The sequence below is a fragment of the Monodelphis domestica genome, chromosome 2, assembly GCF_027887165.1.
Source record: "Monodelphis domestica isolate mMonDom1 chromosome 2, mMonDom1.pri, whole genome shotgun sequence".
Classification (NCBI taxonomy): Eukaryota; Metazoa; Chordata; class Mammalia; order Didelphimorphia; family Didelphidae; genus Monodelphis; species Monodelphis domestica.
The window spans coordinates 260,980,036-261,002,457 of NC_077228.1; the positions used below are offsets into that span (position 1 = coordinate 260,980,036).

General features: G+C 44.1%; 1 protein-coding gene across 4 annotated transcripts; it reads left to right on the plus strand.

Annotated features, from left to right (window-relative positions):
• The first annotated feature begins 7 nt into the window (after positions 1–7).
• On the plus strand, positions 8–19,492 carry TFR2 (transferrin receptor 2). Of its 4 annotated transcripts, none has more exons than XM_016430860.2 (19): positions 8–830; positions 1,712–1,819; positions 2,910–3,156; positions 3,546–3,732; positions 11,044–11,184; positions 11,311–11,422; positions 11,652–11,774; positions 12,497–12,604; positions 12,970–13,109; positions 13,452–13,615; positions 14,333–14,452; positions 15,011–15,093; positions 15,188–15,251; positions 15,335–15,402; positions 15,656–15,732; positions 15,893–15,977; positions 16,149–16,376; positions 16,625–16,765; positions 18,452–19,492. In XM_016430860.2, exons 2-19 carry the CDS (start codon positions 1,787–1,789, stop codon positions 18,722–18,724), a joined length of 2,394 nt encoding a protein of 797 aa, XP_016286346.1. In that variant the 5' UTR covers positions 8–830; positions 1,712–1,786; the 3' UTR covers positions 18,725–19,492. The 4 variants fall into 4 exon arrangements, with proteins under 4 accessions (XP_016286346.1, XP_056673733.1, XP_056673734.1 ...); XM_001371597.4 differs by lacking the exon at positions 8–830 and adding an exon at positions 1,615–1,633; XM_056817755.1 differs by lacking the exon at positions 8–830 and having other exon boundaries at positions 890–1,819; positions 18,456–18,672.
• The last annotated feature ends 2,930 nt before the right edge of the window (positions 19,493–22,422 follow it).

The window sequence follows — 22,422 nt, forward strand, 5'->3', positions numbered from 1 at the left end:
CCCAGAGTAGGGGACTCTTGGGAAAGATAGAACTGGAGGGATTGGGATGGGAAGATGCAGGGTCTCAGGAGCACTTCCACCTCTAGCTACATTAGATCTCACACAGGAGCCAATAGATTTCATGGAGGCAGCCAGCAAGAGGAAGGGTTTTTTGTTTTTTTTTAAAGCCTCTCCATGATAAATTCCTGCTTTATCCAGCCCTTTTGGGTGACCCCATTTGGGGTTTTCTTCGCAAAAGTATCGAATTGGTTTGCCATTTCCTACTCCAGCTTATTTTTACAGACAAGGAAACTGAGGCAAACAAGGTTAAGTAACTTGGCCAGGGTCATACAGCTAGTGTCTGAGGTTATATTTGAACTCAGATCTTCCTGACTCCAGGTTCAGCACTCTATCCACTTAGTTAATACAATTGTATTGCCTTTGCCTTGACCTCCTTATGCCAACATAGATGAGCAACTTATTCTGAAAGTTGCATGGGACCCAGAAAAGTTAAATGATTTTTCCAAGGTCACATAGCCAGTATATGCCAGTTTTTTCTTTTTCTTTTTTTTTAAAGGGTAGGGGAATGGTGATTAAAGAGGAGCCAATGGGTTCCTTTAAAAGAGAAAGGACTTGGATGTCTGGGCTCAGGCTTGTAGTAGGGAACAGACCAGCTAATGGAAATGGGAGATGGAGGGAGGGACATGATATTAAAGATGGGAGAAAGAAGAGACAGGAGGTCTCGGACAAAACAAAGTGGCTAGAAACAAGAAGGAATCTGAGCCCCTGGACAGCCGTGGATGGCAGCAGAGACAATAATAGCTCTGGTCTAGCCAGACATTACCACTGAGGTGAGTAAAAGAGTTGATCGAATTTCCATTTCTACTTCCAAAAGAGTTGGAGATGGAGAGAATACTTTCCAGGGGTCCATCCTGAAAGGGGGAAAATGGGGTTAGATCAGAACATTCTCCTCAAAGAAACAGCCCGCCCTTATGTCCCTTTCTCAGGATTTGGATGTTGGAACACACTCTTTCATTTGTCGACTGTGTTTCAGTGTGACATGAAAGACACTCATAAACCACATTGCCTGGCATGAGATAGACCCTCAGTCACTAACCAAACAGCCCCTCTGGGGAGAGAGAGCAGGGAAAGGGATGTAGGACAGGTTAATGTATAACAGGATATGGAGTCTCATCCAGGATAGCCTGGAGGCCAGAGTTCAGACTTGGGTAGGTGTGGGGGGGCCTTCCTGTATGAGCCCCAGGACATGGTCTTTCTTGAATTCCAAAAAGGGTTTCGGGGACTTTGGGAAAAGGGCAGGTGGGAAAATCAGAGCCTGGAGGTACCAGGGGGACAGGGAAGTGTGTTGGGCTTAGCTGACTGTATAGGAAGAAGAGGGCCAATGGGGTAGTTTATTGGAATAAGGGACACTCTCCTTCCTAAATTTGTCTCCTCCCAACCCCCTCACTCCACCTATGATCCAACCACAATCCCAGCAGAGTTCCAGAGGCCAAAGTCTGTTCAATCCTGGAAAATTGATTTTACTGCAGAGAAGGGGTGGAATGGGGGTGGGAGGAGAGAGGGGTGGAGTCCCCTGATATTTGACATTTCATCCCTTCCCCAAAGTTTGGTTCCCCAGGGACCCAAAGGAGAGGTGGGTGCTAAAGAGATTAGATATTGTGAAAGCAACCAGAAAGCTGGGGTGGAGGCCCAACAAATTGCTTTCTTGTAGAGTGGACCTAGCTACTGTAGCTAAGGGGACCTGAGGGCCTGTCCTTGGGCACAGCACTGAGGAGACACCAGACAAATGGAAAGGCTTCAGGGGTTCTTCCTGAAATCGGTAAGACTTTTGGAAGCTGGAGGGAGATGCCATTCCCAACCCAAACTCACCCCATCCCACACATAACCTAAAACAATCTGCATTCCCATGCTAGTAGCAGGACCTTTCGCCCCTAACTATCTTCCTCTTCTGCTAGAGGATTCCTTCCAGGTATCCATTTTCTAGTTCCATAAAGCTTTTGACAGTCAGGAGCTAAGGGAAGGGAAGAAAGCTAGGTTTCAGTGAGTTTCAGAAAGAGGAAGGGATAGGGAAGGAGAAGATATAGAGGGGAATTTGTTCATAATAAAAGATTCCAGAGGACAGGAAGTGAGGGGTAAGGGCTATTTCTGGACAGTAACAAGAGGGTAGGGAGTTAAGAATGGAGGGGAAGAGGATTTTGAAGGTGGGCAGGCAGGTGTCCCAAGGAGAGAAAGATTTTGAGCTCAGGTGTAATGCTGGAGGAGAAAAAGGGGTAGCCCATTTCCTCCCCTTTCTTCCAACCCCCACAGAATGGCATGGGAGGTGGGGGGAGTTCATCCTTTCTATCTCTTTCCTGACCTCTACTGCCAGTGATCACATCCCTTGTTCTTAACCAGGGCTGGCTTCCCTAGAACCAGTGTCAGGGTACAAGTTAGTAGATGAACACAAGGTAAGAGTGCAGGACAGACTCCAAATTACAGCAGGGAGTAAATAGTACCCCCCAGATATCAGTGACTAAGATAGTCTCTGCTGCCTCATTCCAGTTATGTCTCTGTGCCTTTCCCCAGTCTTTTCCTTCCTTCATTTCTCTGTCCTTCTCTATCTCTCTTTCCTTCCTCAGCTCCTTGTCTTCCCCTAATCCCATGATCACACTTCTCCCTGGCTTCCTCTGTCCCTCAGTTCTTCCCTTCCCCCATTCTATTCTCCTCATTTCTTCTCCGCTATCTTCTCCTATCTCCCTCTCCTGCACCATCCACCTATCTCTCCATCTCCCTATCCTTTCCCTCCCAATGTCCTGCCCCATCCCCCTACCTCCCCCTCTTCTCAATTCCTCCTTTAATTCTCCAAGGGCTTTTCCATGGGTTTCTATCCATCTACCCCTCTACTGACCTCAAGGTCCCTCTGCTCCCAGCCCCAAGATCTGTCCTCTCACCATCCCTACATCATCTACAAACAAGAAGAAGAAGAGAACCAGGGAAAACAGTTGGAGGAAGATGAAATACAAGAGGAAGAAGAAGACTCAGCTGCTCTCATCATGGACATGGAACTAAGGGCCACAAACCAGCAAGGGAGAAAGTGGGGGAAACATAGGAGGCAGAATTTGACCCCCAAGATAGTCACCTACTTTATACTCATCAATCTCTTAATCTTTATTGTTGGTGAGAACAAATTCCCACCCCCAACCCTCTAGCCAGGGGATTAGGATGATTTGGGGAGGTGGGGGAAGGGGGTAGAGATGAAGTGGAGAACCCAGTGAGGAGGATGCTAAGTCTAGCATTTGAGAGAAGTTGGAGGTCTGGACTCCCACTAAAGTGGGAGAAGCAGAATGATAAAGGGAAACAAAAAAAGGGGTGATGGTCTTGGGGAAGAGCTGGTTTCTTGAATGCTTCATTCTCAGGAGGTAGGATGGAGGAGTAAAGAATCCAGGCCTAGAGGGAGCCCATGGGGATAGAAGATGACAGGGTGGGAGTAGAAGGGAAGGAAGAGGAAGCATTAGGGGTAGGGGGTGGGGGTGGGGGAATCAACCAATTGATTTTTCTTATCTCAGCCTTTCTCCTGGGCTACATTGCCTTCCGGGGTTCGTGCCAGTCTTGTAAAGTCTCTGTATCAGAAGTGAATGATGATTTAGGCTATGAACTGGCTCCAGAGACCAGTGGCTCTACTTTATACTGGGCCGACCTTCGGGAGATGTTCCACAAATACCTGGATGAAGAGCATCTGAAAAGTTCTATCAGGTAAGACTCAGGATTGGGCCTACTTCAAAAAGAATCTTGTTCTCATTCTCCTAACTGGAGCTTCAGATCTTTTCTTCCAATTCCATAATCTCTGACTCATCCAGTTTCAGTTCTTAGTAATGAGGTAGCCCACTTTCCCTCACTTCAGTTAATGTTCACCGAGAAACATCTCTGTACAAGGGACTGTGCTATGGCTATAGATAAAGATGCAAACAGCATATAATCTGCCTCAGGGCTGTGATATCCAAGCTGTATACTGTTTCCTTTCTAGCTATCTCCCTAAAACAAAATGGCTCCCTATTGCCCATAGGATAAATTTTCCACCTTCTTTCTCAACTCCTTTGACATTGAAAATTGTCAACATTCATGGCAATGAACCCTGAAGATGAACTGCTTCCCTTCCCTGCATCTGTGTTCAAGGCCCCTTTCCTTACTGACCCATCCCCTGGGCAACATACACACATTATTTTTGCCCCCCAATGAAGAAAATCCAAATTAAAACTCTGGTGTGAATGAGGCTAACGATAATGGTGACAACAACAATAACTAGTATTTATACTTTAGGCTTTATAGAAAGCAAGCACTTTACAAATATTATTTCATGTTATCCTTATAACAACCCTAGGAAGCACTTTAGCTGCCCTCATAAAGCTTACAGTCAATCAATGAGAAAGATAAGACCCATCCACATCAGAAATAGAAGACAATAAATGGTAGGAGCTAAATATGGAAAGGAAGTGCTCTAGGGGATAAGAGGCAGAAGCAGTGTGGGTACTGGGGTGGTCAGTCAGGGCTTCATGAAGATTGGATTCATGGCAGGGATTTGGGAAGGTAGAGAGGAAGCAGAGCAGAAGTAAATAATAGAGGGACCAAAAGTACTTCACGGGACTCAGCAAGATCTGTTCAGACAACTCAACTGAGTGAGTCAATTTGGTTGAAATGTTAAGAGTTCTGTAGGGGAAAGGTTGAAGACCAGACTGGAAAGGGAGGCTGGGTCCCACTCAGGCTAGTGCCCTGGTCATTTAGATCAGATTTTGCAATGAAATAAAACACTCTCAGGTCATTCAACAATTACAAAAGCAGGGTGACTTAGCCATAGCATGGAAAGGATGTTCAAAGTGAACCCAGCCCTTGGCTGGGGTAAATGTGTTCCTCTTGTCTACATAATGAAATATGTCTGGTCAGAGGAAAGTATTATTACTTACAAGGCTTTAGGAAACTTTAAAAGAGTGACCTGCCTCTTTTATGCCCTTTGGTTTCCAGGAAACCATGTCAACACAACCTGAGGCAACCAGGAAGCTGTGTCAAAAGCAAGGGAACTTGGGCTTTGGCCTTGGGGCCACTCTAGCCTTGGCCACAGCTTTCAGCATTTAAGAGAATTAATGGGTACAATTTACATGGCAGGAATAGGGGAATTCTGGTTGATACTGATCCTTTCACACAAATCAATAAAATTTGGATGTTGTTAGGCAAGAGTAGCAAAAATGAAATGTTGCTTCTAAGAAAATTTGTCATCAGTTTATAAGAAGGTGTAATAATCCCCTTAAACCATATTACCTGCAGACAGAATAAGCTATACCCATGACACCAGGCAATGAGTAAAACTGCCTTTAGGGCAAGGCAAGGTTCAAAAAAAGGCACAGTGGATAAAGCTCCAAGTCTGGATTTGGGAGGATTTGGGTTCAAATCTGTTCTCACACACTTCCTAGCTGTGTGATCCTAGGCAAGTCACTTAACCCTCTTTTCCTAGCCCTTGCCCTTCTGTCTTACCAGGACAGAAAGTAAAGGTTTAAATAAGAAAAAGAAGAGGCATAGAAACCCCCTCTTTGGGGCAGGGGTGGGGATCAACATCACTTTCCACCAGGGAGTTTGCAAGTCATCATTGGCAGGCAGTCTGAGTCAAATGGATCCTAGGCTACAGCAAGAGAGGCACATTTATTATCCAAAGGGGGAGTGAGATGATTCTGCTTACCCTGTTGGACAACACTGGCGGCATTATGTTTAGCTCTGGGTAATACATTTTCCAGAGGATGTCTGTGAGCCAGAGAGCCTGCCCAGAGGAGGGTCCATTAGAATGAAGGGACATATGAGGATTGTTGTTATCTCTTTTGTGGGGTTTTCTTGGCACAGATACTGGAGTGATTTGCCATATCCTTCTCCAGCTCATTTTGTTTTTGTTCAGTTGTTTTAGTCATGTCTGACTCTTCATGACCCCATTTGGGCTTTTCTTGGCAAAGATCCTAGAGTGGTTTGCCATTTCGTTCCTCAACTCATTTTACAAATAAGGAAAATGAGGCAAATGGAGTGAAGAGACTTGCCCAGAGTAACGCAGCTAGTGTCTGAGGTCACATTTGAACTCAGGTCCATGCCACTATACATGGATTGATTGAAGCCTAAATTGGAGAAAAGAACTTGGAAGACTTATGGAATCACAGAATTTCAGAGTTGAGCTGGTATCATGGCAAATATTCCAGGAAGAGACATCAGTAGCCACAAGAAACAAGTTGAGGGGGTGGAGAAAGAAATTCTTACCATAAAATCTCCATTGCCATCTGTCCTTTGATTGACGACCTCCAGTTGGGAGGGGGCTGGAGCTCACCACCTCCTGAGGCAGCCTGTTGCACATTTTCAGTTTTAATTATTAGAAAATGTTTCCTTACTTGAAGCCTTCATTCACTCTTTGGCTTCTCTGGAGCTATATAGGACAAATTTCATCTCTTATCTTCAGATACCTGAAGCTGGCTATTTTGCCTGCCTAATATCTTCATTTTAAATATTCCTGGTTCCTTCAGCAGATCCTCAGATAATATGAACTCATTAACCTAGCCATTTTCTGGCTTCTTTCCAGCTGATGGATCAGTGTCTTCCCTTCCCTGGGAGAATTTTTCTGGCACAATGGGAGGAGCCCAGTTCTGGGGTCAAGTTTTCACCTGAAAATCTTCCCTCTGGTTTTTTTTAGTTTAATCATATGGAAAACAAAGGAGGTTCTATCCCACTAATGATCTGAGAATACACTAGCTTTATGACTTCCATATAATACTACTGTAGGCAGGGGCATAAGGGTAAATATTTAACATCTAACTCTCTGGGGGGGGGGAGCAAGGGGGGAATGTATGCAGGAAACCCTTTTTTTTTCACGTTTGAACCACATTATTAACTTTTTCTTCTTCATTTTTTCTTACCATAAAATCTCCATTGCCATCTGTCCTTTGATTGACGACCTCCAGTTGGGAGGGGGCTGGAGCTCACCACCTCCTGAGGCAGCCTGTTGCACATTTTCAGTTTTAATTATTAGAAAATGTTTCCTTACTTGAAGCCTTCATTCACTCTTTGGCCACTTCATTTTCTTAAGTCTAAACAATCAACAAAACAATAAACCAAGCTCTATTTTACTTGCTGATTTTCCAAGGAGTAAGTGCTCACTGAAAATTTAAGAATCTAGCAAGCTGATTCAGAGGCAGCTAAGAATGCTGGGCCTGGAGTCAGGAAGGTCTGAGTTCAAATGTAACACCAGATACTTCCTATCTGTGTGGCCCTGGGCAAATCACTTAACCTCTGATTGCCTGAGAGTAGAGAAGGAAATGGCAAACCACTTCAGTATCCTTGCCAAGAAAACCCCACAGAAGGGTATGGTCTACCAAGAGTAGACCCAACTGAACTATAACAGCAAGCTGCTTAGAGCTGAGTCCAGCACATCCTGTTTGTAGGCCTCTAAAACGCCTAGATCTCCCCCCCCCCCCATACAAACTATTGTCTAACCACTCTCTTCCATCTTGTATTTGTGCAACTGATTTCTGAAGTAAGTAAATTTGGCATGGATTCCTACTGTGTTTTATTTTATTAGATTAAGCCCAATGCTCTAGTCTGTAGGGTTTTTTTTAAACCCTTACCTTCCGTCTTGGAATAAATACTATGTATTGGTTCCAAGGCAGAAGAGCGGTAAGGACTAGGTAATGGGGGTTAAGTGACTTGTCCAGGGTCACACAGCTAGGAAGTGTCTGAGGTCAGATTTGAACCCAGGACCTTCCATCTCTGGGCCTGACTCTCAATCCACTGAGCTACCTATCTGCCCCCTAAAGATCTTTTTGAATACCGATTTTGACCAACTAGGACATCAACTTCCCCTCCCAGTTTGGTTGTCATTTGTGACAAATGTGCCACCTGTGACTTTGTCTAAGTCACTGTGAAGGGCCAAGAACGTGATGGAAGGAGAGGAAGGGGATGGAGCTAGATCTACAATTTCATTGGTATGAGGAATTCCCAGGGAGAAAAATCTCTCTCCTATTTCAGCTCTGTACCTGCTCTTCAATTAAGAATCATTTAAGGCACCAAGAGATTAAGTGATTTAGGCAGGATTTCAGAGTCATTATGTGTCCCAAGGTAGGATTTGAATGCAATTCTTCCCAACTCCAAAGCTAGGTGCCTTTCTCACCTGTGATAGCTACCATTAAGTATTTGAGGGCTGTGTCTTAAAAGAGGGACTGGACTTGTCTCCTCTGACACCAGGAGGCAGAATTAGAAGGGGGGGGCAGGAGGGGAGCAGCTTTTGGTCCAATGTAAGGAAACGCTGCCTAACAATTAGAATAGTTCAAAAGTAGGAGAGATTGCTTTGAGAGGTGGGGAGTTCTCCATCCCCAGAAGTAATTAGAAGTTGAATGACTACTTGTTGGGAAAGCTGTAGATTTGCACCAGGTGGAGGTAATATTTTATGACTTCTAAAGTCTTTTTCATTTCCATCATGGAACATGATGTGATATGATCCTCTGTTACTAGAGTACCAATATGAGTCTTCTAAAGTAGTTGCTTTGGGGGGCAGCTGGGTAGCTCAGTGGATTGAGAGCCAGGTCTAGAGACAGGAAGGAGGTCCTAGGTTCAAATCTGGCCTCAGACACTTCCCAGCTGTGTGACCCTGGACAAGGCATTTAATCCCCATTGTTTAGCCCTTACCGTTCTTTTGCCTTGGAAAGAATGCTTAGTATCAATTCTAAGGGAAAATAAATGGTTTTTTAAAAATGGACAGAAATGAGGTATTTGAGAAGGAGTTTGCTTTGCAAGGAAAGATGAAAAATTCCATTTGGGACATGCTGAATTTGGGATAACAGTAACAGCAGCTTCAGGATAAAGATATAAGGTTGATAATGATGTTACACACACACACACACACACACACACACACACACACACACACACAACTTTGGCCTAACTTTGTTTTTATCTTGATCTAGGGTTTTAAATATAAAATAATATTTTGTGTATATTTCACAAATCTATTGCACATTAATTACCCTTGAGCAAATCTCCAAAATTTAATTTGTTTCATTTTTTCAAAAAGACTTTCATTTCTATCCCAGCATTAAGTAACTCAAAAGAAAAAAACTCTTTTTATAAGTTAAGCATATTTGCTGCAAGAAATTGAAAGATAATAATACATATTATTAAGATTTCTAAATATGATCTACACTTGGGCTAAAAAAAAAAGATTAGCTATTTATAAACCTAGCATGAACGGCCCAGGTTAGATGGTTGAGTTCACACATGGGCTTCTCTCTAGAAAACTGGGGTCTGAGCACCTCCCAAAGAAACCATTCATCCCAAAAGCCCTTGGTAAAGAACTGTCATTCATTACTCTCACCTGACCCTACTTACAGGGATCCAATATTATAGACATAATTCAGGGAAGAGGGGCAACCTCATCTCACGTTCTGGGTGGTCACCATACTCCCACCATTGTGGGTTGGTAGAACGCAGCCCTGGATTATCAGCATATTTTTCTGAAGTCTTCTAGGATTCAACAACTCTCACTACAAGCAAAGCAACCCTGTTTTCTGCAATCAGCACACCTTGCTCATTCCTCCCAGGTTTCAGGCAATTGAGCTATTATATGCTACTTTTCAAGGCAAAGGTCTCAATGTCCAATGGCAATTGGGCTCCACTGTCTGCCTCATGGTTCTTTCTGTTCCTATGACTGTAGCAATAGTAGCTTCAGTAGCATAAGTTGGGTGGTTCAGTGGATTGAGAGCCAGGCCTAGAAATGGGAGGTCCTAGGTTCAAATCTGGCCTCAGGCTCTTCCCAGCTGTGTGGCCCTGGGCAAGTCACTTAACCCCCATTGCCTAGCCCTGACCACTCTTCTACCTTAGAACCAATACATACTAAGGTGGAAAAGAAGAAGAAAGATAATTTGACTGGGTTGTAAAGTGTATGAATGAGTAATAAAGCTGGAAAAGTAAACTAGAGTCAGGTGGTAAAGGGCTTTAAATGCCAAATATAAGAGTTTCTATTTGACCCTACAGGTAATAAAGAGCCACTGGAGTTTACTAGGTAGGGGAATGGCCTGTTCTTTTTTCCTTTATTCTGGTAATAAATTTACACATAAGTTTTCCAAGGTTACATGATTTGTGTTGTCTCTCTCCCTTCTTCCCTCCCCTCTCTTGGAGATGACAAGCAATTCCACTGAGTTATACATATATTATCACTCAAAACTTATTTCTATATTATTCATTCTTGTAAGATCTTATAAAACCAAACCCCCAAATCATATACCCAAACAAGTGATAAATCATATATTTTTTCTACATTTCTGCTCCCATAATTCTTTCTCTAGATGTGGATAGCATTCTTTCTCATAATTCCCTTGGGATTGTGCTGGACTATTGCTATTAGTAGCTAATACTATTACATTTGACCATCCCACAATATTTCAGCTACTGTGTATAATGTTCTCCTGGTTCTGCTTTTTTCATTCTGTATCAGTTCACATAGCTCTTTTCAGTTCTTTCTGAAATCATCCAGTTCATTATTCCTTATAGCACAATAGTAAATTTTAAAAAGGGAAAAAAATCTTTACCTTCCATCTTAGAATCAGTACTGTGATTCCAAGGCAGAAGAGTAGTAAGGGATAAGCAATGGAGGTGAAATGACTTGCCCAGGATCCCATAGCTAAGAACTGTCTGAGGCTAAATTTGAACTCAAGATCATCCATCTCTGGATCTGGCTCTTAATCCACTGAACCACCTAGCTGCCCACAGAAGCAATTTTGTGTGTGTGCGTGTGAGTAGATACAGAAATAAATGACATTTACAGGACTAAATAAATGACTGTTACGGGAGAGTCAAAGGATAGAGGGAAATTTCATTTTATGGGTTGAGGAGAACTGGTTTGATGGTGAAAGAAAAGGAGCTGGTGAAGAAAGGGAGTGATTTGGGATCCTGTATTTCTTTGTAAGAGTCAAGTATCTGGCCCCTCATTGATCAGGTCCTCCCCCTCCAGGATCCAAGGGTTCTGTCCTCCAGCTCCCTGTTCTCCTCAAACAGGACCATCAGTCTTCTGGAGCGATCCTCAGGTTCCCCTGGAATGACCACTCTGTCTTACCAGATCCGAGATATGTTCTACCAGCAGAAACTGGACCATGTCTGGATAGATACCCATTATGTGGGGCTGCAGTTCCCTGACCCGTGAGTTGGGCTGGTGTTAGGCCTGATTGACCCTGCTCTGGAAAGAGACTATGGTCTGTTGAGATGATGGTGACTGGACAGAGGGTGGGCAGTGGGGGAGGATCCCTGTCTTTTTTCCCACCACAGGGCCCAGCCAAACACACTTCATTGGATCGATGGGTCAGGCAACATTTCAGGAGAATTACAGTTGGAGGATCCTGATGTCTACTGTCCCTACAGTGCCAAAGGCAGTGCCATCGTAAGGGGGTTTCCTGGGATCCAGATGATCCCCATCTACTACATGCTTTAATTTCCCACATACCCAGATAAACTTGTTCCCCAGACTCCCTGCCCCTCCCCTTGTTCCCTTTGGCCTCAGAAGTACTGGCCTCCCGTTCTATACTCTTTCATTCTCACTTGAGGGCCAGGCTCAGGGGGGCGGGGCAGTCAGTCTATTGATTTGGTCCGTCTGCCTCACTGGCCTCTAGGGAGGACTCATCTATGCCAACTATGGTCATCTGAAGGATATGTTAGCTCTCCAGGAGAAGGGTTTGGATCCCAAGGGGCACCTACTACTAGTGCGAATAGGACACATGAGCTTTGCTGAGAAGGTGAGGGACTTCTCTGGGTGAGTAAAGACTGAATGAGGGAGGGCAGACTTGGGCAGCAGAACCTGAGAGGAGCAACTCAAACCAATTAGCCAGCACTCCCAGCTAGTCTGAGAGAATTAGAGCTCTTGATCATAGAAAGCCAGTGGGGCGTAATGTAGAGCCTGGAAGAAAGAGCCTTCATCTTGGAGTCAATATGCCTGGGTGTGAGTCTTGACTGGCACTCACTGGTTGTGTAAACTTAAAGAAATCCAAGTCCTTATCTCTCTGAACTTTAATGTACTAAGGTTAACGAGGAATAAGAGGCCCTGTTCCACCTCACTCACCGAGTTCTTGTGTGGATCCAATCAAGCAAGAGATGTGAAAACACTCTATAATCCTAACGTCTCCTATATGAGAGCTATTTCTGTAATGACTATTGTCATTAGGCAATAGGCGATGGAAGGGAACACAAGGAATCAAAAAGACTTTAGAAAGAGGAAATGTCATAAAGAACAGAAGTAATGGCTGTTAAAGAAGTTAAAACTGTTAAAGTTAAGCTGTTAAAGTAACCATATGGGGAAATTGGAGATAGATTATGGAGAAACAATAAATGTGTGGAGTCCAGGAAACAGGATGTAGATTCTTGGGGTTCGGAAATGGAAAGGCGGATTCAGGAGAGTCTGAGAACTGAGAAGTGGGATGCAGGTGGATCCAGGAAAATGATGTGGCTCCACTCATATTAGGTGTCAAATGCTGAGGCCTTTGGGGCTCTAGGTGTCCTCATCTACCCAGACCCTGCTGACATCCACAAGAAGCTGAGGCTGTCTAACCACACAGCTGTTTATGGACATGTGAGTCTGGTACCTGGGAGTCAAGAGCCCTTCTTACTTTTCAGGGCCCTGATGTCTTCAGAAGGGAAGGGCAATAGCCTCAGACACTTCCCAGTTGTGTGACCCTGGACAAGTCACTTAACCCCCATAGCCTAGCACTTACCACTCTTCTGCCTTGGAACCCATACACAGTATTGATTCCAAGATGGGTAAGGGTTTAAAAAAAATAAAAGAAGGGAAGGGTAAGTCGGAAACCAAGTCCAGTGCTACCTAGACTATGATTTCCTATGAAAGGACTGGGTGGGGAATGGGAACAGAGAGATGGGGATAGGGATGAGACTCCTTTGCTTCCATCCTTGCCAGCTATACTCCAACTTCTCCAACAGGTTCACCTAGGAACAGGGGACCCCTATACTCCTGGCTTCCCCTCCTTTAATCAAACCCAGTTTCCACCTGTGGAATCCTCTGGCCTCCCTAGTATCCCCGTCCAGCCCATCAGTGCCAACATGGCTGCCCAGCTGCTGAGGTGAGTAGGGGAAGGCAAAGAGGGGGAAAAGCCTTGAGTTCTGCTTGGTCACAAGGATGCCAAGACTAAGGACAGAAATGACCTCTGTCTTTTCCACTCTTCTCAGCCCCCACCCTCCTTCCTTTCTGTCTCTTCATCTCTTGTCATCACCTCCATCTGCCTCTTTCTCTCATCTTCCCTCTCTACCTCTTTACTTTCTTCTATGTTTTTGCCATGTCTCTATCCCCATATCCTAGAAACAAAGTCTCAGTGATAGGTCAATGGCCTTTTCCCTCAACCTCCTTGTTCCCCTGGCCCTATTCTAGAGCTGTCTTGCCTCCCTGACTTAGTTTCTGCCCCTAGGAAGCTGTCAGGCCCCAAGGCCCCCTCAGAATGGAAAGGGACTCTCTCTGACACTCAATACCGGCTGGGCCCTGGACCAACTCTTCGACTTATTGTCAACAACCATCGGGCCTCAACTCCCATTATCAGCATCTTTGGCTGCATTGAGGGTCGCTCAGAACCAGGTAGGAAATGTGGGCTCTGTTTCAGGCTCAGCTTCTAATTTGTATATAAGGTATATGTGCTTGCCTGTGTAAGATATGAATGTCCAGATGTCCAAAAACGTGTTCTTGAGTAGGCATTGATCTGATCTGAAGTCTGGCCTCTTCATGAAGAGAGGAGAGCCAACAGAATAGTGGGAGGAGAGATGGACACACTGCAGAGCCTAGCAAGGTGGGGCAATCGGCACTCTTTTTCCTGGGCCCCCCAAAAGAGTACCTAACTAGAATTATACTTAAATGTTGCACTAGATATTGCTGTCCATTTCCCCAAGCAGATAACAGATAGAAATTAGAGAACTTGTACAGATTTGAACATTAAAGAAAAACATAAGAATGGCTTTTTAGATGGTAGTGAGAAGAGATCAGCTCAACCAAGAGAAAAGTTCTGATCCTACTCAAGGGGAAATTCTCTCCCCCCAAAACTGGAGTCAATCATATTGAAGAACTGGCTTTCCTACATGTCAGCTTCCAGAGACTTTCCCTCTGTCTGAAGTTGATCCCCCAAAGAGTTGAGAAATGTCACTTCTCCACCTTCTTTCTCTATGCATCTTTCCTGTGTGTGTGCATATCTAATGGGCCACATGAAGGAGAACTGAGAAAAATCAATTCTTTTCTGGACAACATTGGAGATTCGGATCCAGCCCCCTTACTTCACATGTATCCTTTTTCTTCCTGCTCCAGATCACTACATTGTCATTGGAGCTCAGAGAGATGCCTGGGGTCCTGGAGCAGCCAAGTCTGCTGTGGGTACAGCCATCCTACTGGAGCTAGTGCGCACCTTCTCTGCCATGGTGAGGAATGGTAAGACCAGGGCCAAGATACTAGGGTCAGGGAGGTAGAGAAACAGGGGCTCAGGAATGAGAAGTAAGAGAGGACTAAGATCTAAGGAGGTCTAAGGACAGGTTTGGGTGGAGGGGAAGAGGGTTTGAGGTCTGGCTCAGGGAAGGATTAGGGAGTAAGAAGTTAAGGAAAATTCATGAACTATTTATTGCTAGGAGTTGGAAAAGGAAATTGAAACTAGGGGTTTGGGGTTGGAGTTACAGCTAGGTGATGCAGTAGACTGAGATCCAGACCCAGAGATGGGAGGTCCTGGGTTCAAATGTGGTCTCAGATACCTCTTAGCAGAGTGATCCTGGACAAGTCACTTAACTCCCATTGCCTAGCCCTTATGGCTCTTTTGCCTTGGAACCAATACACGGTATGAATTCTAAGGTAAGAGTTTTTTTTTAAATTAAGTACTTGGGGACATTTGAAGAACTGAAAGCAGGACAAAGTTTTAACAGTTCTAGGAAAGGGCTAGTTAAATAAGAATGAGGAAGGTAACGGTTCTTCCTAACCCCCTTCCTTCCTAACCATCAGGTTTTCAACCTCGACGAAGTCTGCTTTTTATCAGTTGGGATGCTGGTGACTTTGGGAATGTGGGAGCCACTGAGTGGCTGGAGGTAATGGGCCAGCAATAGAGAGAGCTTTGATTGGGTATGAGGGTGGTCCTGGGTACTGGGAGTTGCTTTATCCTTAGTTTTTTCTCTCTTTCAGGGCTACCTCACCATGTTACACCTCAAAGCTGCTGTCTATGTGAGCCTGGATAATGCTGTCCTTGGTGAGCTACAATCTAAGGTTTCCCATAGAAGTTAGGACTTGAGCCTTGAACCTAATTATCTTTCCATCTCTGCCTCTTCTCAGGGGATGATCAGTTCCATGCAAAAACCAGTCCTCTTCTCACCAGCCTTATTAAGAGCATCCTAAAGCAGGTGAGGGTCCTAAGAAGACACAGACCCCCCCTCCCCAGATTGTCAGAACTGAAAGGAATCTTAAAGTGAATCATTTAACCTTTTCTTTCATAGAGGAAAAACCTGCAACCCAGAATTGAGAAGTGACTTGCCCAAGGTCATAGAGGCTATAGAAAGCAGAAAGAAATAGGGGCCAGGAAAAACCCAGGAGACCAGAAGTCTAGGTGAAGTCTAAATATTGAGGGTTTTTTTCCTCTCTCCTCTCCTGATCCAGGTCGATTCTCCCAACCATAGTGGTCAAACCCTCTATGATCAGGTGGTGATTACAGGCCAGAGCTGGGAGGCTGAGGTGTAAGTGATAGGTTTCTAGGGGATGGGATGTTCAAGTCTGTCATGGAAAGGGAGGAGTGGGAAAGGACAGACCTTGGTGGTAATGGTGGTAGGCTGGGGAATCTGAGCAGGGAATTGTTCAACACTCTTGGAACCTTTTGGCCATGCCTCTCATCCTCAGGATCCAACCTCTGCCCATGGACAGCAGTGCTTACTCCTTCACTGCCTTTGGAGGGGTCCCTGCTGTTGAATTCTCATTCACTGAGGTAAACCCTGTCTTAACCCTACCTACAAATCTGCTCCCTGTCATGATGCTGTCATTCAACCTAACCCACCATTCCATATCCTAGATCCATTGTCCCATCCCCAAACTCTACCCCTATTTCTCTATCCCTAGTTGTCATGAACTCTCCTTTTCCCTATTTTTTGGTCCTCAGGAAGGCCCACCTTACCCCTTCCTGAACACCAAAGAAGACACATTTGAGAATCTGCATGGAGCATTACAGGGGAGGCTGCCAGCTGTGGCCCGGGCTGTGGCCATGGTAGTGGGCCAACTACTCATCCGACTCAGCCAGGACCGCCTGCTCCCCTTGGACTTTGGCTGCTATGGTGATGTCATCCTGAAGCACATTGGCAGACTCAATGAGTTCTCTGGAGATCTCAAGGTTGAAATATGAGTATCAGTTTCTAGCCAGGATTAAGATTTCTTCCCTGAACGCTATATGCCAAATCTCAGTCCCCTTGGAATCCAGTCATCTTTCTCCCTGCCTCCATTCCTATCTCCCTTCCTTTCTCTGAACCTGTGTCCTTGATCTCCAGCCTTTACCTTCTCTATTCCCTAAAGCCCAGAAATTATGCTTCCTACCTCTTCCCTAGGGACCCTGGCACTACCCCTAGCCCCTCTACTCTCTAGGCCCGGGGCCTGACCCTTCAATGGATCTACTCAGCCAGAGGAGACTACATCCGGTCAGCTGAAAAACTGCAGAAGGAGATCTACAGCTCAGAGGAGAGCAATGAGAGACTGATGCGAATGTACAACGTCCAAATCATGAGAGTGAGTCAAATTCACTTCAGCCTTGTCTTGTAAACCTTATAGTCAGTCACAGGGTAGCCCCAATCTGAGTAACCCCAATTAGTGTTTGAAGAAACATTGACAGTTTTTGCTGTTACTGCTTCTCTTCTCTGCTTTTTGGATCTTACATCCCAAAGGTTTCCTTCTGACCTTTTCCTAGCCTCATTCTCTTTCCTATGTTTAGCTCTAACCCTCCATCTTCCCTATTCTTATCTTCTCTCCCTTTTCCCTATCTCTCTTCTCCAATACCTTTAATCTCTCCTTTGTCCTTATTCCCTCATCTTTCTCCTTTCCCATGTGGGATCACTAAGGGAGAGTAAACAAAGAGAAGAGGGCCAAGGATTAAAGCAGTGAGCTTTGGGGAACTCCCAGACTTAATGCGAATTAAATTACCAAGGGAGAAAGGGTATCAAGGAAAAGGACCAGGGAGAGACACCTGCACTTGGGCAGGATGATAATTAAAGAAGAGGAGAACCAGGAATGCTGAAGAAACCAATGTTATAGCATTCAAAGAGGATAAGGAATGGGAAAAATACCACTGGATTTAGTAATTAAGGTTATTTATTGCACTGGGAGGGGTTGATTTAGAAGACTGATGGGAATAGAAACCAGTTTGCAGAGTGAGCTATGAACAGATAATGAGGAAAAAGAGACATCCCAGATACACTACTCATACTTTTTCTAGATGTTTCGCCACAAGAATGAAATAGGGCTTGAAAGATTTAGTTAATACAGGAAAAGATTTATTGTGTTTTTAGGATGAAGGGAGATCTGAGCATACTTGTGGAGAGGGGAAGGAGCCAATGGAGCAGGGAGGAATTGATGAAGCAAAAAAGAGGGTACAGCTAGGTTGCTCAGTGGATTGAGAGTCAGGCCTAAAGATTGTGGGTTCAAATTTGGCCTCAGGCACTTCTTAGTTGTGTGACTCTGGGCAAGTCACTTAACCCCCATTCCCTAGCCCTTACTGTTCTTCCCTTGGAACAATACACAATATTGAATCTAAGACTGAAGGTAAGAGTTTAAAAAAAATAAAAAGGGAATCCAATCTTTTCTCTATTCAATATCAATTATTTCTCACTAGAATGCTACCTATAATGCCACTGGCAATCTAAACCCCAGATTACCTGTCCAGGGGTTAAAGGGAGAGTTAGGAAAACTGCTTAGGGATGAGGGAGAAAGACTTATATGGATGGGAAGAAAAATGAGGCAGTTGTTAAGGCTGTCAGATCGTTTAAGGATGTGAAGGGGAAAATTAGATGGAATTAAGAAGTATTAGTGAGGAAAGTTGGGGAGAGGGTCAGGATAGCCATAGGACCAAGTGAGGAAGTGAAAAGTATTTGACTACCTTGTGTCCTTGGGCAAATTATTTAACCTCTCTGGTTTTCTCATTTGGGGGGAAAAAAAGGATTGAGCCAGACAATCAATGGCTCTTCCTAATCTAAATCCTATAATAAGAAAAGCAGGGGTGAGGAGTGGAAGCTAAAGAGCTTAGGAGGGCATAAAGGGCTATGGGGAAAGGAGTGCTAGAGGCACTGAGGAAATAGGAAAATGAGTGGTGGTGTCTGAGTGGGGTTGAATGAAGGAACTGATGGGTGACCAAAGTAGGTTTCAGGAAGAAAAGAGATTCTTTGCTTCTTCTCTGACCATTTCCTGGGCCTCTTGTGGCAGGTAGAATTCTACTTCCTCTCCCAGTATGTGTCACCAGCAATCTATCCATTCCGCCACATCTTCCTGGGTCAAGGGAACCATACTCTAAGAGCCCTGCTGGAGCACCTGCAGCTGCTAAGGGACGAAGGAACTGGGGATAGCTCCCTAAGATACTCGAGACCTCATTTTGAAGAAGGCCTCTTAAGGCGCCAGCTGGCTCTACTCACCTGGACCCTGCAGGGAGCAGCTAATGCCCTCAGTGGAGATGTCTGGAACATTGACAACAACTTCTGATGATGGAGGAGTCACAGTGCCCAGTCTTGGGTATTTTCCTTCCTTAGGGTCCACACATTCTCTAAACTTCTTCCTCTAGATCCTCATAGATCTAGATTCTTCTCCTTTCCATTAAATTTCAGGGTGCTAGAGATCCTTCTTCTCTCAAAGCCATTGATCCCAGTTCTTCCTTGCCCCTTTCCCTTTACGTGGATACCCGTGTTTAAAACATAAAAGGATGCACTTATCTTCCTCTTAATGTGATGATCATACTGTTAGAGAGTAGTATCTGCTCAATCATTCCTAAACACACTTTTCCTTCCCCAAGTCCCCCAAGCTTTCCCCCAAAAAAATCAGGGGAAGGGGTTTGGATTTCTATAACCTGAATGCCCCTCCACCAACCCACCCAATCCACCCAAATCTGGACCCTCGTTTTAACCTTGGAAGTATGCCACCACTATTGTGATGGAAGGAATCTAGGGATAGTCCTGCTTGTCCATAGAAATCACTTTCCTTAGCTTGTTCAAAGCTCTTTCAATTAGCCCCAATCTCTCCCCCCACCCCTGCCTGTCCCCCTCCATTACTTCTTGCCTAGGAGACATTTCCACATATAATTCAGTGGATTCCCTCAGCAATGGAGCATTCAGAGAAAAAAAATTACTGAAAATCACAAGACTCCGTAACTTGAGGTATGAAGTTGATTCAGCGTGGAGCAGGGCAACCAAAGAGGCATCTTTCTTTTCTTTTCTTCACCCAATGAGCAGTGGGATTAAATGTGTGTATGTTTAATAGATGTGTATTGGTGACAAAACAGGCCCTCAAACAATACAATTTCAATAAACGTTTAGGAAGCCCTGTGCCTAGGGATAACAAAAGAAGAGTCTGTGCTGGACTCAGTCCGATGAGCCTGGCCTCTAATGAATGAGAAGTGGGTTCCATTCCTTTTTCTCACACTCTGCAGCTCATTAACCCAGCCCAGGTGCTGCTCTTTGGTCTGTTTTTACATAGACAGGTTATGACTCATATCAAGGGTTTCCCCAAAAAGGGGAAATAAAAAAAGAATATTATTGTTGGGGGTGGGTTGGGCAACTAGGTGAGGAAGTAGATAGAATTCAAGGCCTGGAGTCAAGCCAACTCATCTTCCTAAGTTCAAACTCCACCTCAGACACTTACTAGCTGTGAGACCCTGGGCAAGTCACTTAACCCGTTTGCCTCAATTTCCTCATTTGGAAAATGAGTTGGAGAAGGAAATGGCAAACCACTCTAGTATCTCTGCCAAGAAAATTCCAAATGGAATCACAGTCAGACTTAATTGACACAACACAACAACAAGAGAGCACAGTTACAATTGGAACCAGACAATTCAATCTTATGTACAAAAGAAAGGCTAGGGGCAGCTGGGTGGCTCAGTGATTTGAGAGCCACGCTTAGAGATTTTGAGAGGTTCTGGGTTCAAATTTGGCCTCAGATACTTCCTAGTTGTGTGACGCTGGGCAAGTCACTTAACCTTCATTACCTAGTCCTTACTGATCTTCTGCCTTGGAACCAATACATAGTTTTGATTCTAAGATGGAAGGCAAGGGTTTAGAAAAAAAAAGTACCAAAGTCAAAAGAAAGGTTAAACAGAAAAGGCTCATATTTTGCATTAACAAAAAGACTTAAAACAAGATTCAGTGAAAACTTGTAAGAACTATTATAATTTGCTGGGAGACTAAGGCTAAAAGCCTAACCTCAGAGGGTAGAAAGCAGCTTTTAGGATTGTTAATTATGCAATTTTTTTTTTTTTAGAGCAGCTATAGGTGGCCCGATGGATAAAGAACACCAGGTCTGGAGTCAGGAAGACCTAAGTTCAAATGTAACCTCAGACACTAGCTGTGTGACCCTGGGCAAGTCACTTAACCCTGTTTGCCTCAGTTTCCTCATCTGTAAAATGAGCTGGTGTCTTTGCCAAGAAAACCCCAAATGGCATCAGGAAGAGTGGAACACAACTGAACAACAATTATGGTTTTACTTTTCCCCCTTTGCTCTGTGTCATTTCCCAGAAAGTGATTGTACAACAACCAGCTTTGGGCCAGCTCTCTCTAGGAGAGCCAATGGACTCCTTTCCTTGCCATCTTTCAGCTCCATCCTGTGAGCCCAGGACCTCCGAACCTGTCACTCAGAAGGTCGCCTCTGAGCCAGAACACATCTATGGCAGGATAAATACTTTCCTAAAATCAGAAAAGAACAAACAAAAAAGAGGTAGCCTAAACCCAGGCTTAGGCAAGACATATGCATTAGATGTCATGTGCTCATAGCTCCATGGAAGTCAAGGATGGGATTCAGGGAGTGTGCTGCTTTTCCTACTCCACAGAGCTAACATGATTTACCAACTGAAAGGAAGAGAGAGGAGAGGGCAGTCTATCCCTTTTATACATCCACTGAGTCATCTCCCTGGGTCATAGATAGCTCAAAGCAGGCTTCCAAAGTTTCTGTGTGGTCAACCAGAACCAATAATGGTAACTCTCCATGCATTCTCCATGGATTGATTCTATAGGCCAATTCAACCCTATTACACACAAATAAGTACAAGGTAACTTGAGGAGAGAAAGCACTAATGGGGGATTTGGGCACGCCTCCTGGAGAGCAACTTAAAGAAAAATATGAAGGTCAAGAAGGCCAAGGGAGGATAGCTTGTGTGAATGCACAAAGGTAGGAAATGGCAGATTGAGTTTGTAGAGAAGTATATTGTCTACTCTGGTTGAAATGTAGTATTTGTTTAGTTCAGAAAGTTGAATCAAAGGCAGAATGTATTAAATGCAAAGTTAGGTAGTTTCTTTACCCTAAAGGCATTTGGAAGCCAATATAGGTTTTTGATCAGGGAAGTGGCATGATCAAACATAATCAGCTTTGACAGCTATATGTAGGACAGATAGCCCAGGTGAGAGATGATAAGATCCTTAACTAGAGTGGTAGTTGTGAGTATTCCAAAAAAAGAAGAGATTATGCAATTAGAAGCAATAGAACTTGGCAACTGATTAGATATAGAAAGTGAAGAAAATATGGAAAGGGTGACATTGAGATCATAAACTTTGTTGACTTGGAAGATGATCATCACAACAAAGGAAGTTTGGGGATTCCCCCCCCCTTTTAAAATTTTTTTATTTATGTGCTTATTTATTGACATTCATTAATTGATTGATTTTCAACCTTAAATTTTTTTATTTTCCAAATTTTCTCTCTCTGCTGCCCCTCCTCTATCCATTAAGAGCATAATATCAGTTACACATGTGAAGCCATGCAAAACATACTTCCATATGAGCCACGTGAACAAGTTTGAAAGATGGTTCCTGGCTTTGGGGCACAGTTAGAATGGGGAGAAGATAAGAGTTCCATTTTAACAAGATGAGTTTGAGATATCTCAAAGGAACACACAGTTAGAGACATATAACAGGCAATTGGCATTAAAAGACTGAAGTTCAAGAAAGAGATTGGGGCCAGATATAGGGATATATGAGATAAAGAGATGTTTAGGTACCCTGTACATAAACAAGAATTGAAGCCAAGGGAGTTGATGAGATTATCAAGAGAGTATAAAGAGGTCCAAAGAGGACCCAGGACAGAATCTTGGGGAAGAATTATGTTTAAAGCTCAGAAAATAGGTGATGAATCAGCAAGGACAAATGACAAGAGGCAGTTAGGTAGGAGATCCATGTCAAAGAAGCCAAGGGAAGAAAGCA